At 36.3% G+C, this 19,506-nt stretch overlaps 1 protein-coding gene across 2 annotated transcripts in view; it reads left to right on the forward strand.

Moving 5' to 3' along the window:
• Nucleotides 1-18,799, forward strand: part of LOC109844862 (delta(7)-sterol-C5(6)-desaturase-like) — a 23,538-nt gene extending 4,739 nt beyond the window's left edge. The window contains exons 2-4 of one of the 2 annotated variants that reach the window (XM_020414025.1): nt 12,889-13,194; nt 17,547-17,644; nt 18,232-18,370. In XM_020414025.1, coding sequence (XP_020269614.1) covers nt 12,889-13,194; nt 17,547-17,641 — 401 coding nt within the window. In that variant the 3' untranslated portion in view covers nt 17,642-17,644; nt 18,232-18,370. Of the gene's footprint in view, nt 1-12,888; nt 13,195-17,546; nt 17,645-18,231 lie in introns of both variants that reach the window. The other variant, XM_020414024.1, reaches the window with a different exon arrangement.

Genomic DNA, 19,506 nt, shown 5'->3' on the forward strand with positions numbered 1-19,506 from the left:
TCTAGAGCCTTAATTATATGATGAACTCCCAAACAAATCTTTCACATCTTAGGTTTAATTGCACGTAGACCCCCCGATAGTGTCGTCTTGAACTTGCTACCCTATAGTTTCTTGGTAGATGGACTCCCTGATTTTACATATTTTTACTCTTTTACTCTAAATGAAAATTTGGCAGATATTGCTCCGAGGTTAAATTAATGTGTATGGACTGTATGTGCAATTAACTCTATTTCTAAATTAGATCCTCAATCCATTAAGTTGTCTTAAATAAAACACAATTTTACAATGAAAGAGTCAAAAGAATTTTACTGGGATCCATCTGCTAAAATAAAACTACAAAATAGTAAGTTCAAAACACTGATAGTACATGGACTATATGTGCAATTAACTCAATTTATAAATTAGATCCTCAATCCATTAAGTTGTCTTAAATAAAACACAATTTTATTAGATTTAATTGTACTTTCTCAAAATTTTCTGTTATTATCGGTCTACTTCTCTTTAGACCTTTATGTCCTTGATGAAGAGAAGGGAGAAGTATTGGTATTCGGGAAGATTAGAAGAAAAAAAAGGTGAGAGATTGGGGAAGTAGAGGGAGGGGAGAGAGATTGGGAACGACAAATAATAGAGTAGGAAAAAACCTAACTAATAATGGTATTAATGCAATTTAACAAAGATGGTTAACAATTCACATACTGTGGTAAAGATTTCAGGCGTTTTTCTAAACCACCTTTAGAGATTTGGGGTCTAATTTAAAAATTTGAAGTTTCTTTGAGGGGTAGGGAGAAGGGGGGGGGGTCTAATCAACATTTAAAGAAGATTTAGTGGTCTAATATGACAACACCCAATTTTTTGTGGTTTATAGTAGGTCTTTTATTTTGTTGGACGTGGAATTTTTATTTTTAGCTTTGATTTTGGAAGCAAGTGGAAAATACATCCGTTCAGTTTTATTTATATCATCTAATGTTTTTACAAAGGAAAGAAATAAAGTGAATTTGCCTTCTTCTTTATCAGGGGATCATGTAGTAAAGAAATGGAGGACTAGAAATATAATATTACTTAAATTTCTGCTTTGGGGACCGCAAATTGTTGAACCAAAAATTTGATCATGATCCAAATCCTTAAAAAATTGGGAAACATAGAGATCTAGAGGGAGCCCTAAAAGAACTTGGTTGTAAGCAATTAAAAAGGATATGATAATAGCTTACTTAACGGAGGAGATAACCCAAAATAGAATTGAATGGAAGAACAAAATTCATGTAGTCAACCCTAAAAATTTGAGATAAAAGCTTTGTTGTTGTTATTATTGTTGTATTATTATCTAAGAAAAATGTGAGGTCTATGGCTATTGTGGCTATTGTGATGCTAACTATGCTGGAGATCATGACACTCGAAGATCTACTATCGAATACGTGTTTAGTCTCGGTTCAACGGCTATATCTTGGTGCAACAAAAGACGATCAACAGTATCACTGTCAACTACAGAGGCAGAGTACAGACCAGCAACGATGGTAGCTCAGGAAAGCACATGTCTTTTTTAGTTAATGAGAGATCTACATCAGTCCACAGATTATTCAGTAGCTTTACATTGTGATAATCAATTTGTAATACGATTGACAGATAATCCAGTTTTTCATGCTAGGACGAAACACATCGAAGTACATTATCACTTTCTTCGAGAGAAAGTTCTTTAGGAGGAGATCGTAATGAAGCCAATCAGGACAAACGAACAAATAGCTGACATATTCATCAAAGCACTAAGTACTTCAAAGTTTACAGAATTTCGAAGTCAGCTTGGACTCATGGATAGGAAAGCCGTTGCTGAGGCCGATTTTGATGTCAGCAGCTTCCTCTCCCACCTAATCTCCCACCTAACTTGCAACAGTAGTCAACAACCCCTTAATAGTGTTTACCTACCTCTAAACCATTGAATTTGGAGAGTGCTTCAGGCGTTTCCTTCATAAAATCAACCAGACATACCTCGAGTAATCGTCGATGAAAGTGATTATGTACCGCATCCCACCGATTGATTCTTATTTTACTCGATCAAATACATCTGAGTGTACAAGCTCCAAAGGTTCATTGGCTCTGAACTGCGACTCCTGATACGGTAATTGATGCGCCTTACCGTACTGACAACATCCGTATACTGTCCCTCCATGAATATCCAAGTGTGGAAGATCCTTCAACATTGATTTCTCCATCATGATCTTGAGCTTGTGATAACTCACATGGCCAAGCCGAGCTTGCCACAAATTAGCCATCTCATTCTTTTTGGCTTTATCTATGTATGCCGATTATGTCGATATCACATAGACAGATTCTACCTTTCGTCCCTCTATGATAGGTTCTCCTGGTGGCTTCAATTTTCGATAGACTTTTACATCTTATGGCCCAAATACTACATAGTTTCCAAAAGCTGTTAATTGGGAAACAGATAAAAGATTCTTTTTCATACCCGATACATGATATACATCTTGTAGTTGTATTTGCTTCGGGTTATAGCGCGACGTAAATGTAGTCTTTCCGATGTGTGTGATAGCTAATCTTGAATTATTCGCTATCACAATTTCTCGGCCGACTTTATACTCCTTCATGTTGACAAGTTCCCCCTATCTCCCGTCATGTGGATGGAACAGCCAAAATCGACGATCTAATTTTTATTATAACTGATTTCTTCTCGATCTGAAACCGCTGCAAATACGGACTCGGATTCTACAATCGAGGTTAGTGCCATACCAACAACATCGTCTTCGTCGACTGGTACATCTTCAATGATGGTCACGGATGCTTGGGCATCCCATTCTTCTTCATCATCTTGACATCTGCGCGATGTTGCAGCATTGCGCGATGTTGCAGCATTACCCTCTGCAGGCCTCCTCTTGTAACGACAGTTTATGGCAAAGTGTCCTTTCTTCCCACAGTTGTAATAGCTACTATCAGGTCTCGTTGCTCGACGATCACCTTGCTCCTCACGCTGTTGTGTTTGGTGTATGACCATCCTGACTGTCTCCTTAAACCAACCTTTCCATACTCCTCTTTCCTCACGTCTCTTGGTTTGCCTCTCTTTGCTGCTGAAGAGTGCTTCATTTTCGCTTTTTATTGAAACGTCGGCTATTTGTTTGGCTAGGGTTTCCTGTGTAACGAGCAAACTCTCCAACTCTAATAATGTTGGTTGAGTCGGTCACTCGTGTGTAGCAGCAACGAGTCCATGATATTCTGGTCTCAAACCGTAGATGACTATTCTCCTCATTCTTGCATTAGATACTTTAGAATCTGAATCTAGTTGAGCAATATCTGAACAGAGTGATTTTACTTGCTTGAAGTACTGACTGATAGTCAGATCCTTATGTTACAAGGTCATCAATTGATTCTTCAGGAGTTAAAATCGAGCATCGTTCTTTTTCGAGAAGAGTATTGCAAGCGTATCCTATGCCTCCTTTGGAGTTCTAGCATCTCGCATATAGTTTACGAGATCTTCTTCTACTGCTGTCTTCAGCACATACATAGTCTTGCCGATTTTGATGTTACACTTTCTTAGTGCTTCACCAGCTTCCCGATGTGTTATAGTTTTAGCACCCTCGATGACCTCCTAGAGGTCTTGTCCTTGTAAATAGGACTTCATACATGTCTCCCAGTAGTTGTATCTATTACCGTTGAGCTTCTTGAGTGTAGTGATCGTATTTGCCAGATCCGCTATCGTGACGTGGTATTGCTTCAATATCTCCACGCAAGTCTGGTCCCTGACCAACGAACTTCACAGTCCCGGACTGAACACAAACTTCGGCATTCAAGAATACCGATAGGATCACTATAGGAGAGAGCAGGTCCCTGACCGCCTTGCTTCTATCACGAGCTATAACTTCTACTATTTCACGTGAACAATAACCATACTTATGAACAGTAACCGCACTCATGAATAGTATCGTACTTGTGAATAGTAACAAATACCTTCAAAGGGTAAATGATAATCTATTTTTTTTCTGATATGGAGGATCCATATTTGGTGGCATCCACAGAGCATACAATAAGTAGATACATGTACTCTAAGACAAGTTATGATATCACTTGTTGAGTTGAGAGGAGTTGTGAACACTAAGAAATATACTGTTATTATTTCTTTAGTGGTATAAACACACTATACTTTCAAATATAAATACTCTCTCCCTTTCTCTCTTTCTCTCTCTCTCATCTCTTTCTGTTACTGGGATGGATCTAACACAAAACACTTACGAGATTATTTATAATATTGGTTTAGGGTAGGTAAACACTATTAGGGTTAGATGATTAGTGTAGCTAGGTAGGTGGGGGAAGAAGCTATTAACTTCAACACTCCCCCTCAGTAGTGACTTCTCTATCCATGAGTCCAAACTGACTTCGAAATTCTGTAAAATTTGAAATACTTAGTGCTTTGGTGAATATGTCAGCTATTTGTTCATTTGTCCCGATTGGCTTCATTACGATCTCCTCTTGAAGAATTTTCTCTCGAAGAAAGTGATGATGTATTTCAATGTGTTTCGTCATAGCATGAAAAACTGGATTATCTGCTAATCGTATTCCAGACTGATTATCGCAATGTAAAGCTACTGAATAGTCTATGGGTTGATGTAGATCTCTCACTAATTGAAAAAACCACTTGCTTTCTTGAGCTGTCATCATTGCTGATTTGTACTTCGCCTCTGTAGTTGACAGTGACACTGTTGATTATCTTTTGCTGCACCAAGATATAACCGTTGAACCGAGACTAAACACGTATCCGGTAATAGATCTTCGAGTGTCATGATCTCCAGCATAGTCAGCATCACAATAGCCATAAACCTCACATTCTTCTCATTTCTTATACATGAGACCATAGTTAACTCTACCCTTGATGTACCTTAGGATCATTCGAATTGCTTCTAAGTGAGGCTTCTTTAGCTTCTGCATGTATCAGCTCATCACACGAACCGCAAATGAAATATCTGGTCTTGTCATCGTTAGATAGATCAAGCTTCCAACTAGTTGTCGATACATAGTTGGATCTTCCAAATCTTTTCCTTCATGTGCAAACAGTCTCAGATTTGGCTTCATCGGTGTTGAGATTGACTTGCAGTTGAACATCCCGTATTTGAGCAGCATGTCCTTCGCATAGTTTTCTTGGCACATGAATACTCCATCCTTTCTTCGGTCGACCTCCAATCCGAGGAAATGCTTGAGATCTCCAAGCTCCTTCATTTAAAACCTGACCGAGAGAATTGTCCTCGTTCTTTGGATTTCCGCGTCATCGTTTCCAGTTACGATTAAGTCATCCACATATACCAATATGATTGCTAGCCTATTGGCAGTCTCTTTGACAAATAAACTAGAATCTACCGGAGCAAGAGAGTATCCACTTTGAATTAAAAACTCACCAATCTTGCCATACTAAGCTCTCAGAACTTGCTTCAGTCTGTAGAGAGCTTTCTTTAGTTTGCAAACATATCTTTTATTTTCCTTGCTCTCAAATCTGGTAGGTTGCTCCATGTAAATCTCTCGATCCACCTCACCGTGTAGAAATGCATTCTTCACGTTCATTTGCCAAAGCTTCCAACTCTTGCTGGCTGCTAGAGCTAAAAGAACTCGAGCTGTTGTTATCTTGACAACTGGACTAAATGTCTCGTCATAATCTAGTCCATACTGTTGAGAGAATCCTCGAGCCACCAAACGTGCTTTGTATCTCTCAATCAACCCATCCGGTCGAGTCTTGATTTTGTAAACCCATTTGCAAGAGATAAGATTGACATCTTTAGGTTTTGGCACCAACTCCCAAGTTTGATTTTGCTGTAGAACTTGAATTTCTTCCTCCATTGCTCATCTCCATTCATCAATTTCGTATGCTTCCTCGAAGCTAGATGGCTCCTTCACATCTTCCATAATGGCAACATTAGCATACTTAGGATTCGACTTTCTGGGTCTCGTTGATCTTCGAAGTTGTTCAACCGATTTTTCCTCGATGTCCTCTATGTAGCTTGGCCGCTCTTCTTCTGGCGTTGTTTGATACACTGGTTTTCCATGGATTATTCTCCTTTGAGGATGCTGAAGAGCTTGATTCTGTCTTTTCTGATTGACATAGTCCTTCTTGACCTGGCTCCCCCAACTTCTTTTGCAACTGATCCTCTAGATCACTAGAGTCTGGGAGTGCAACTTTTTGTGAAGCCCACCAAGACGAGGCTTCATCAAATACAACATTCCTTGATGTGTAACACTGTCCGGTTGTGGGATCACAACATCTCCATCCTTTTCTTTTATTGTCATACCCCACAAATATACATCTTATAGCCTTTTTATCGAACTTGCTGCGTAATGATATTATACTAAACCTGTTATTTCTCAGGAGTCCACTTTGTGTTGTTTGAGGCATTATCAGATAAAACTAGAACCGCCTGATATTTGATCTTTAGCTCATTTTAGAATTGAGCATATCTACCGACGCAAAAAAAGGACTGAGTATATCTTCAATTATGATCAAAATTTGGGTTTTGCAGTAATCTTCCATGAACTATTTTTTTATTAGAAAAACTACGTTAAACTTTCAAATTAGCTGAAAACCCCCTACTGGTGTTGATGGTTCAGTTAAAAAGACCAAAGTACCCCCTATCATGTTGTTAAGAGGTTGAGGATGAGAGAGTATTTATACAAACTAAATGCGGGTAAAGTTGTCCAGAAAAGTCACATTCTGTCATGTAATAATTTTCACTTATGATAGTCATGGTAGTTTAGTGAAAAAAAAATTGCGGTGGTTTGCTCAAATAAGAATTGTCAGGATAATTACCAGTAAATCCCTAATATTTCATGGCAGTTTTTTGATATTTACACCAATTCAGAACCCTTGCATAGCGTGTTTTGTAAGGTTTCAAGTGTTACAGAAAAAAAGAACTCCTAGTTTCAGTCATAAATTTATGCCTATTGGATTGAAAATAAGCCTGAAACCACTTGTTTTTCATGACTTGAAGGGCATTTTAGAACCGATACATCTTAAATGTGTTTCCGTTATTGAATTCCAAGGGAAGTATTTGCCTTCAAATTTTTTCTGAAAGAACCAAGTTTCTTTTAAATAAATTGCCACTCTTTCAGTTTTATTTTTTTAATTTTATTTTTTTGAGTCAGCACTGTGTGGCGAAAGTTGTGTTTTTGGATATTTTGTTTATATTTGTATCACTGTTTTCTTTAACAGTATTGTTCTTGTTCCAACTAGTATTACCTTTGTGTCTTTTGTGTTAAATCCTCGTGGAAAATATCTTTTTAAGAACATTCTTTGCGATGGTCACTTTGGGACTCTCTTTCTTTGATATTGTAGGAGATTAGGAGGTAAAAATATGATATTGGGCATTCTGTAGTATTCATTCATTTTGATGATTATATGTTAATTGTGGTCCCTTATGCTGATAGTATCTGGGGTCCTGTAATTATACCATCATTTACTGCCTGATAACAAATAGTCTTAGCAAGTCTAACTTGCTGATGCTCCTTTGGCTTGTCAAATTAATTTATAGTATGAGACCTTCAAAATGAGTGAAGCAAGCGTGTTGTGTTCTATTACTTCTCTGATCTTATGGGTTTCTAATACAAATTTCTTTGAATCAAAAGGACCCTACAGCAATCCTTTGAAGTTTGATTTTTGGTGAATACTGTTCAGGCCTAAGAACACATTTCAAGTCCATTTGCAGTTTTTAGTCATTGACAGTATCAAATTATAGAACCCTTGTCCTCCACACTTGTATGCACTTGTAATGTATAATTTTGGCCATTTATCTGAAGATTATACCACTGAGAGTGGTAAGCTGTTTTTGTGTTGTTGTGATTGTCTACTGTATATAATGTTGTCTGCTTTATCATTATTGCGCTGTTCTGAAGTCCTCTTGCATATTCAGACTTCCTATCTTGGTTCAACTTTAATGGATAATGTCTGTGTGCATTATGCATGAAGTAAGGATGGAACATACTCTTTTAGAAAGGAGAATGAAATTTTTTCGATTAGGTTCTTTCAACAGTGCCACTTCTTTCCGTATGTTCAAAGTGTATCGTCTTACCCCTTTATCAGGTTACTTTCCCCAACCTGATCTATAGCTGCCATATCAAAGGATTAGATTAGTACAGAAGGTGGTTGACATCAAACTGAATTTTAATTAGAAAATCAAATTTTTTTTGGGAGCTTTCTCAACTGAGAGTAGTACTACATAACATAGCATGTTCTGATCAGGGAAAAACTTGCATTTTTTGTTATGTACAGCCTGGTGGTAGTTGCCTTAGTTGTTCAAATTAACATAATCGAATTGTCAACTTGGATTACTTGTTAGCTGTCTTTATTTGGTGTTAGTTGTCTCTTATACTGAATCCAACTAACGATTCTTGTTGAAGTTGACAAAAGTTCTATATCATGACATTTTAGGCTGTTCTAGTTTAGACATCCAGAAAGAGGAACCTAAGTTTACTATGAGTTTTTTTTGTATATATACCCATTAAATCATCGATATTTGCAAAATTACCTCCCAAATATCATAATTTGCTAAATTACCCCCAACCCAATTCATCAACATTGAAAAAAAATACCCCTCACTTATTATATGTTAGGGAGTATACTCGCTTGGTATACTCTTCAGTTCTGTTAAATTTTTTAAAATAACTAATAATCCTTGTCAGTTAATTACTTTCAAGTTACAATCTTAAAAAAAAACTCAAATGTCACCTTCTTTTTATTTGCCCACCTAGCCATTGCTCTTTTCTAGCCAAAAATAAACCAACTCAGCCCCCATTTTTTTTCCTTCTCTAGTGTGGGTTTTGGCCTTGGATCTCATCTTCAGCCAGCGGATCAAGACCACCTTTCTGCTTTGGAATCAATGAAATAACACAACCTCCTTCAACCCAGTTGAGTCAAGACCCCCACAAGCTTCTCCCTATACTTGCTTGTGATGACACCCTTTGTTGAGAAACAACTAAAACCACCTAAAGATGAATCAAGTGGGCAACTTGCTGTTAAGGCTGATTTTTTATGTTTTAACAAAGGGAGCAGTAAACAATACTTCTAATCCATTTGATAACTAACACCGTTTGAACTGGGGGGAATTTTTTCAGTGTAGAAGATGAATTGGTGGTTGTTCTGCAAATACTGAGATTTGGATAGTGATTATGCAAATACCAATGAGTTAAGGGCAAGGTTTTAAATATCGGCCGATAATCCTATATTATCCCCGAGTTATCGGTTTTGAGAGCTTTTCGATAGGATAAGTTGAAATTTAAATCGGTTATCTTTTTTTAGGGTTTATCGGCGATAATGCGGCGATAAAGGTGATTATCGGCCGATATTAGCAGCTCTAAAATCGGAATTATCGGGTCACATTATTAGGTTATGATTTTGGGTAATGGACAGTTTTTGAGTGAACTTGAAACCCGACACGACCTGTTCTTTACAATAAAACTTAAACTCGATTAAGTAGCTCTAATCCTTTGTTCTCTCTCCCCTCATTTGTGCGGTTGTGCCCACTGCCCTAATCCTCTGACTCTGTTTCTCTTTGGACTCCGTCGACCTTGACGCTCGCCTCCGCCGACTTCGACGCTCGCCTCCGCTCTTCTTCGGACTCCGTTGACCTCAACGCTATCAACTTTGACGCTGCTCTCTCATCAACATTAACTTCATCGACTTGACAACTTCGACTGATGTTGTGCTCTCTCCATCGACGCCATCATCAACTGATCTGATTGACTCGAGGACGTTGAACGTCGCTGAGCTCTCCATCGATGCCGAGCTCTCTCCATCGACGCCATCATCAACTGTGACTTCGAAAGTTTGACTTGGACTCTCCATTGACGCCACGCCCTCAACACAACTTCTGAAGTTGTAGTAACAAATAATATTCACCATTTAGTTGGTTTTTTCTCTAGTTATTTAGTGAAGGTTGAGAGAATGAAAGAGTGGAGTATGGTTAGATTACAATTTGGGGTATTATATTATATATACACAACATACGGTATATCACTCCGATAAATACTACTTATCCCCGATATATCCCCGATTTCCGCTATCCGATAAGGATTTTGGCCGTCCGATAAATCCCCGATAACCGATATTTAAAACCTTGGTTAAGGGGTACATATACAGAAAACCCCTGTATGATTTGTGTGATCTTTCTTCCGAATCCAATATTTTAATCATGTGATCTTTACTAAGCCCTCTCCTGCTCAACTTGTCAGCGTTGTTCTGTTTGCAGATTGTCCTCAAAAACCTGAAAAATATTATTATTGAAACTACTATACGATTTGTTTTTGCAAAACTTTCTTTATGGAACAGATAGACGATAGATGTTGAGCTTTATCAAATAAGCATGACGAAATGAGTTTTACAAGTTGAGCTTTATGAGAAAATGTTTGATGATTGATAGGGCTTTAAAGCTGCTAGCTCTAGGTTGCTAATTTATTGTAAAGATAACTGGAGGAGAGTATTACAAATTGGTCATCTAGCCTTTTGATTATTTCTTAAATTTAAAATCTAAACTATTACAAATAGATTTCTTTTTTAATTCGCAATTATTTTTTCACACACTTTATTTGGTTTTGGTTGCAGTCTTACTAACACAATTAAAAAAAAGAAAAAAAAAGAATGAACAAGACTTTTTCAGTTTCACTTATTTTAAAAATACATTCTGATAGGCGACCAACTCGTATGACTATATTTATGCTTTTGAACTTTAATTGGCAAAAGAGGAAGAAAAAGGAAAGATATATACGGCTCGAAGAGAAGAAATCCTGAAGAGCTAGATGAGTGACACCAACTGCTAGTCACATTGGAGTAGGTGAACCTCACTACTCCTATCTCTTAGAAGATTGTTTTATTATATGAGATGGCAGCTCATATACACTATACCCAATCACTTTTTTATATTTCCTTTGAACTTAGTAATTATGTTTACCTATTGAACTGTAAGAGGTAGTACACAAGGTTTTAAATATCGGATGTCGGGTTCATGTCGGACGGCTGAAATCCATGTCGGATAGCGGAAATCGGGGATATATCGGGGGACATGGACTAAATATCGGATTGCCATATCGGGTGGGCGCATATGCATAATATCATGTCCTAAATGTAATCTAAGCATTCCTAAATTCAATATAAGCATACTTTATAAATTTTATAGACTAGACATAAAAAAGTAAACAATATATGATGTTTAGGATCACTCCATGCATCGGTCATTATCGAGCAACCATTGACAACACAAGTCCTTTTAAAGTTTTCAACAATTTCAAACTGAATCAGCAAAGTGCAAAGTGCAAACTGAATCTGCAATGTGCAAACAGAAATAAATTATCCATTGAGTTGCTACCAGACTATCACATGAAGAAGAAAAAAGAAGAAAAGCAGAAACTCTGTAGAAACTCTATAAAGTTTAAACATGTAATATTTATATCATAAGATGATAAACCCAATCTGTCTTAATTCTGTTCATAATTGCAAACTGTTCATAATTCTGTCTTAAACCCAATTTGTTTTTGAAAACTAAGAGATTCTCGGTTGTTAAACCCAATCTGTCTTAAACCCAATTTGTTAGAAAACAAAATAATTCTCGGTTGTTAGACAAAATGACAAAATGACTAAAAACTAAGAGATTCAATTTCGTTTTCTATAAACCCACATGAAACTTCACAGGACACATAAAAAAAGTCCCAGTACCCACTTGGCCACTTAAACCCAATTCGTTTTCTATAAACCCACAAAAAAAAAGTCCCAGTACCGAATCCACCTATTCTCAAGAGAGGCGCTCAGACTCAGAGAGAGAGAGGGGGGAGAGAGAAGGGGGGAGAGAGAAAGGGGGAGAGAGAGACATACCTCAGGAAGATGCGGTCGAAGATGCGGTGGAACTCGAAGATGCGGTCGGTCGAAGTGCGGTCGGTCGAAGCTGTCGTCGAAGAGGCGCTGAAGATTGAAGGCGGTCGGTCGAAGATGTCGTCGAAGAGGCGCTGAAGATTGCGGCTGACGATGCCCTAGTTTTCTCAAGCGGTGTTTTTCTTTCTCGTTTTCGGCTGAGGGATGATTTCTTTCTCGTTTTCGGCTTCTAAAAATCCCTGAAAAGGTTAGCAGCGGTCAAATGGGTTTGGGTTTTGTGAAAACCCAAACCCAATAAATCAAAAACATCTGTGAACCGATTTTAATAGAAGTCGGCCGATTTTTCAAAGGTGAAAAATCGGCCGACATGTCCGATTTATACCCGATATCTCCGATTTCCTCTTGAAAAACAATATACGACTTGAATTAGCCCGACTCATACCGCTAGACCACCCGATCCGACATATCGGCCGACATGTCCGACATGTCGGCCGATATTTAAAACACTGGTGTTTACACATCCAGAAATTCACGTACCATATGATGTATTAATGATGTGGGCTGTAGGGGCTTTTGGATGTGCACCATATCAGCAACTTACTAACCAAGAAGGTGGGGTGACACACCAGCCCCGTTTACTATATATGTATATATAGTTATCTTAAAGATAAGAAATAAAACTGCTTCATGACCATGGTAATGCTTCCAAACATATGCAATCCCCTCCCCTTTGCGATTTACTGCAATGATCGCTTATATGATTTTATGTCTTATTCTCTTTGATTCAATTATATACTATTCTGAAGTTCTCTGTATTGTGCATAGTCTTTAAAGAGGTTTCTGTTAAGCTTTTGTTACATAGGACCGATCATATATTCTCCAGAGAACATATGCCTTCTATATCCATCGGTATTCTATTTCAAATTATTTGGCAGTTAAAACTCTTAAATGGTTCACATGAAAGCTTCATACACCTTAGCATATTAAAACACTATTCTGATATTTCTGCCACATTACCCTCTGCTTATTTCTATACATTTATCTGTGACCAGATGCAATTCCTTCAAACCATGCCATGCTTTTACAAATAAAAGTTGCAATGAAAGCTATGCCATGGTACTGTGCTCTTCCAACACTGTCAGAGTTCATGGTTGAAAGTGGCTGGACAAGATGCTATTCAAGTGTTAGTGAAGTTGGTTGGCCCTTGTACATCATCTATTTGGTTATATATCTAGTCACTTGCGAGTTTGGGATATATTGGATGCACAGAGAGTTGCATGATATAAAGCCATTATACAAGCATCTTCATGCCACACATCATATTTATAATAAGCAGAACACACTTTCACCATTTGCAGGTAAAAATATTACCATTTCTTTTTCCAAAATGCTAATTGATTCCGAGCAACACTTTTTGGTTAAATATTTACAATAAGCTTTATTTAGTTAAAGGTTTCAAGTTTCATAATTTCATCCATCTTTTCTGGGATGTTCTGCTAGTATAATGTTTAGGACATAATATAGGATGTTTAGTTTGTATCTGTAATCCGTAGATGTGATGATGGAAAAGCGACTTAGCTTTTCTACTGTTCACTTTTGTTTGAGCATGAATCTAAATCTTACAAAAGTCCTTGCAATGCATTCGTGCTAATTTTACTCTAGAACCATCTAGATAATCATGCAGGGGAAAAAGATACCCAATACAGTACCCATATTCTCAGTAACTCCATTAGTAATCTTAATATTTTCAGCCAAACAACACTGTTTATTAAATCAATTTTGAGAGAAACTTATCTACATAGAATGTGGTATTTATTGCCAATGTGTTGTGAAGTTTAATGGATGACTTTTGTTTATGGGATGTGTTCTAAACGATTTTATTTACTAAGGATATTGTGTGATTAATATTTTGTGTATAAAATTTGATTGATGCTTCCATATATCCCTTGTTCCATTATGGACCTCACACATGTATACGTACAATTGAAGTAAAATGTCCTCATCTCTCCAACTTTTTTTCCCTACTCGCTTTTTTATATCAGAACACACATGCAGGAGCACACATACAATTATATATTTAGGACACTGGCCCGTGAGAGTACATATGCAACATTAGTAGTAAAGCAGAGGTTTTCAGACTGGTTGCAACTTGCTCAGAAGGGTTTTGAAGCATCAACACTTGAGTTATTTGAGTTGGGTTCAAGAGAAGGACGGGGGATGGTTTTGCATAGAGTTAAATTTGATATATAGAGTTTAAATTGGATCCAGACATAAAGCATATATCCAATGCATCAGGATCATCAGTTATTCAAGTGATTGGGTCAGGACGGTTTCCCATTTTGCGAAGATATATTACTTCACTTAGAAAGTTAAGGTTGCTGATCTTCTTCAGATATGTATCTGATATTGCCCAGAACCTACCTATATTTAATGTGGGTTTAGTTGCTTGCGGTTGGCTCTTCAGTGCACTGAGTGCAGTACCAAATGCATGCAATACAGTATCACGGACTTTTACGTAGGATATGCCTATGATGATTTTTTTTTCTATGTAGTATTAGTAGTTTATTATCTTTATGCCAAGCTAGCAGAAGAGTTCTCATTTCAGAGAAGCTACTAAATAGTTTTCTTCTGGAAGTTGTTCCCTTTAATTGATTTTTACATGCATTATTACATTAATGCTGTTGATGTTTCCTTCACGCTGTATGCTGGACTCATTTAGTAGTCACCAGGCACATACCATTATATGATAATAATTCTTTTTGCTATCTGGCCTAATGGGTTGAATATAGAAACATGAAATTAACCTAGAAGGTGCCATTTAAATAACTGATGCGAAACTATACCCATCACAGATTGGTTATGATGGATCGGCATAGGTCTGGTGAAATGTTAGGGAACTTTAAACCTCAGATTGTTTTGGGTGTGCTCTCCAGCTTTTCTTTACCAATTTTGATTTGAAGACTGGTCAAACTCCAAAATTTCTCTTCTTAGGTATATTAGGAAATTTATCAACCCCCTTCCCTAAAAAATTTTCCGATTTGAAAAGTTCAATCCCTTGAATTTCTCTTGTTAGTTTGAGGAAATACCAATTCATAACCATTTTCTCATTGTTTATATCAGCAAACCAAGCAATTTTGTTGCCAGCCAATTAAGATAAAAATTATCAAGTATATGGACAATTCTCTATTTCATTAGAGGCCTATAAGAACAAGATTTAAAAATCACTGCACCACCATATTTATACAAAGTTACATGACAGATATAAAAAAGAATATGAATAATTGTAATATTGACATCATTTTTTATATTCTAGTTTCTTTGTTTGTATGCGAATATGACCTTTAAGATTGTTATATAATAATGTATGTTGCTTTTTTTCCTACTAGGGTTTAATAAACATTGAATGATATTTTACTCCCCTAGCATTATAATTTAGATCAACATAAATGTTCTATGATCTAATCTTTATATGACAGTAAACAGATTCATGTTATATTTGTCTGACTGATTTTTACCAAGTTATTCGCTATCAGCGCTACAAATGATTCATAAAAGTCACATTCTTTTAATCAGAAATTTTAGCTTTTCGAGTTCTTATTTGGGCCCAATGTAGGATTTGAACACTGGCATGTTACTCAACTGTTATACCCCCAAGAGCTCTGCACAGTTCATTTCCTTATATATTGGTAACAGAGTTTTCTGTATGCATCAAAATAGTAATGTCTCATTGCTATCTATTTTGTAGAACCAATCTTTTGATAACTAGTTCCAGAATTGACATAATATCTTTCACAAATTCCAAAATTTGAAACTCGCCAAATTACTTCCTACCCCGAATACGGAACTATATTCATAGCAGACTGATGATAAGTTTCTCCACCCTTCATAACTTTTCTACTGGTTTTCATTAAATTATACTATATATTAAAGTTCATGGGGATGAACAGTGCTTATTCCCTACAACTAGAAGACAACGTAGTCATTGGAATGACTAAGATTAGAATCAAGTGGTACAGAGTTCAAATTTGGGCAAGACCAAAAGTTTTTGTAAATTTTTTCAACTACAAACCCAAAGTCTTACTTCCATTTATTTTTAAACCCATACATGAGTATTTTTTGGCCTATATACCTAATGCTTTAAACCCCCATTACTTTTTGAGTCCCTCCTCTTCCAAAATTTTAATATGGGGTTTTTGCCTATAAACCCAAAGTTATAGCCCAATTTACTTTTGAGCCAACCTTTTCAAAGATTCTTTTGTCTATAAACCAAAAGTTTTATCTCTATCAACATTTTAAATATTGGTTATCGGAAATATATTGGATAACTAAAATTCATATCAGATCCCAATTATCAGGATATATCGGGGATGAGTAGTAAAAACCGGAGTCTTATATCGGATGGAGTGCATATATAATATAATATCTTAAAATCTAATCTAAGCCTATTTAATGAAAAATAAACATACTAATACGCAAATAACACATGTTTATGATCACATCAATTTTTTTTGTTTAGTGGATGCAAAATAGAATAGAATAGCATTATTTTTGTTTAGTATATGCGGGTTGGGTATGGAAAAAAAAGGGTTTTGTCCCCAAACCCGAACTAGTTCACTTAGAATGTAAATTGTAGAAAATTGGGCGATTTTTAGTCCACGAGAAATCGGCCGCTTTATTGAATTTACACCAATATATCAGGAAAAATTGACCCAAAACTATATGCGATATATTTTTACAAAAATCGTATCGGCCAAGCCCAAACCCTACATATCGGCAATAAATCGATAAAATCGGCGTATTTTTAAAACACCGATCTCTATTTATTTTAACCCTGCCCACTTTCAAAGAGGACTTTTTGCCAATGAACCTAAAGTTGTATCCCTATTTATTTTTAAACTTACCTGCTTCCAATTCACTCTTAGACTTAAAACACTTTAGAAAACTAATTTTAAACCCACTTTATAATTTAGCAGTTTGGTTTACATTGTAAGGAAGAATTTTAACAGCTTGGTATAAGTTGTAAGGTGCTATATTCCTATAACTTAGGCGCTATATTCCAGTAGAATACTATATTTTTGTTCCAAGTGATTAGTTATGTGATGCATTTTTAAACAAAATGCTTATACTATTATTTCTCTTTTCACACTAATGTCGCGTCATATAGATTATTTTTGCTTATAAACTCATAAATTTTCATTTTTTTAGAACTCACCCACTTCTAAAAAGAGTATTGTCCATAAACCAAAGTTTTATGCTCATATGTTTTTAGACCCACCCACTTTCGACCTAAAATGTTTAATCAATTTAAATTTAAATTTACTTTGTATTTCAATAGTTTTATATGGCAGGGCAAGTTGTTATATTTTTGGTGTACAATTTATTTTAAAACAGATTCTTTGGTCATTATTTGTCTTGACCTTTTATAATTTACTTAAATTACTTTTGTATTTTAGTAGTTTTATATAGCTAGTTGTACAATTTATTTTAAAACAGATGCTTAGGTCATTATTTATCTTGACCTTTTACAACTAATGACACATCATCATGGGTTAATGTTGCTCGATCTTACTATAGTTCCTTAAAGAACTGCACACTCTGAACTATATACTTTTGTCTACATTAATTATCATTTAACTTGGGTTAATTGAGAATAGACCCCTTGCACGATAACCCAATTGCATATAGATGCCTAATAGATCTATTCTTGCAGATACATTCCTGACTCTTTTACCTACCAGCTATGTTGCATGGGTACAGGTTCGGGTGTGGATACCTGTACGGGTACGGGACACGGGAAATTTGTAAAAGGTAGGGTACATGGACATGGTTATATAAATATTTATATACACATATACTATATAGCGGAATTAATAATTTATATGAGAACAAGGATGATAATTAAAACTCCTATAACAATTTCGTGTTTCTTTTATTATGTGGATTATAAATTGGAAAAATTACTAGTTTTTAAACTAGACATCCAAACAACCCTTCAAAATTATAATTCGGAAGCTGAGCTATGTCCAACGAGTTTCGAGAAGTAGATGTGAAATGTAGGATATGTCTAGAAAATGTATTACAAGTGTTTTAAATTAAAACATGTATTGTATAGTTGAGTACATACCCGAATAAATGTATGTATATATGCGAGGAGTGTTCAAGAAGTTTGAATACAGGTACTGGAACGGATATGTGTCGGGCATGGGTACAGCTTCATATTAGAAGTACCTGGTAACATAGTCTACAGGCGATCTATTTGTCGAAAAGCAAATTTCTTTTTCTGCAAGGGTGGCGATAGTTCAAGGGTTGATCTGCAATTAACCCTAGATTTAAACTATACGTCATAAGATTCTGTTATTTGGTGCTGCATATCGACCATCCATTTTGTTTTCCAGGTTTAGCCTTCCATCCCTTGGACGGGATCCTGCAAGCCGTTCCTCATGTCATATGCCTGTTTCTTGTACCCACTCATTTCATGACCCACATCGCACTATTGTTCATCGAGGCAGTTTGGACAGCCAACATTCATGACTGCATTCATGGCAAGATATGGCCTGTTATGGGTGCCGGTTACCATACTATTCACCATACAACCTATCGCCACAACTACGGGCATTATACTATATGGATGGACTGGATGTTTGGAACTCTTCGCGATCCTGAGGAGGATGTCAATAAGGTGAAGTGATAGTGGTTTTTGGCTATGTGATTGATAAGTTGAACTACTGTCTTTGTATTGTCTTAAGCCTACCTTATGATATCTCAGAGATCCTTGAGGATTATGTAGGAAGATGGAACTCTATTGAACATCAGGTATTTAAGGTTACTACAAATGGACAGTAAACTGAATGGTTTATTAGATGAATTGGTATAAACTTCTAATAATGATATTGTCGTTGTATATCAGCTTGTTGTTCTGTTTGCTTGATGTGACAATAATTGCACAAACAGGAGTACATGACATTGCTCTTGGCTATCTGATCTTCTAGCTAAACTACTACTTTGTGTACTGTATTAAGCCTACTGTATGACTCTATAGAGATCCTTGAAGATTATGTAGGCAGGAGGCCTGTCCATCCGGCCCGGGCCCGGTTAGATTATGTAGGAAGGAGGCCTGTCCATTCGGCCCGGCCCGGAAAAGGAAGGAGGCCGGTCCATCCGGCCCGGCCCGGAAAACCGGGCCCGGGCTCCGGGCTGGCCCGGGTTTTGTTTGTTTTTTTAAAAAAATTTAAAAATCTTTTTAAAATTTAAAATATATATAAAACATTACAAAAATTACAAAAAATAAAAATAAAAACAATCTTATTATTAATAACTTGAAGTGACATAAATTACAAATACAAAAAATTATAAAAATAAAAGATGATAAAAATAACTTTTTTATTAATAATCAATAAATCTTTTTACATGTATAAATTTATTTCGGAATTTGTCGCATCACAATAGATGAGTACATCCCAACTAGGGATGGCAAATGGATGGTTTTGGTTGGGTTTTGGTTGGGTCATAAATGGGTGGGCACATTTATGACCACTTAACCATTTATGACCCATTTAGCACTTGCTAAATGGGTTGGTTCTCATCCACCCATTTACTAAATGAGTGGTTCATGGGTAACCCAATAACCCATTTAGTTATGATTATGATGCTTCTATATATATGTAAGTTTC

Source organism: Asparagus officinalis, chromosome 6, assembly GCF_001876935.1.
Source record: "Asparagus officinalis chromosome 6, Aspof.V1, whole genome shotgun sequence".
NCBI classification, from domain to species: Eukaryota; Viridiplantae; Streptophyta; class Magnoliopsida; order Asparagales; family Asparagaceae; genus Asparagus; species Asparagus officinalis.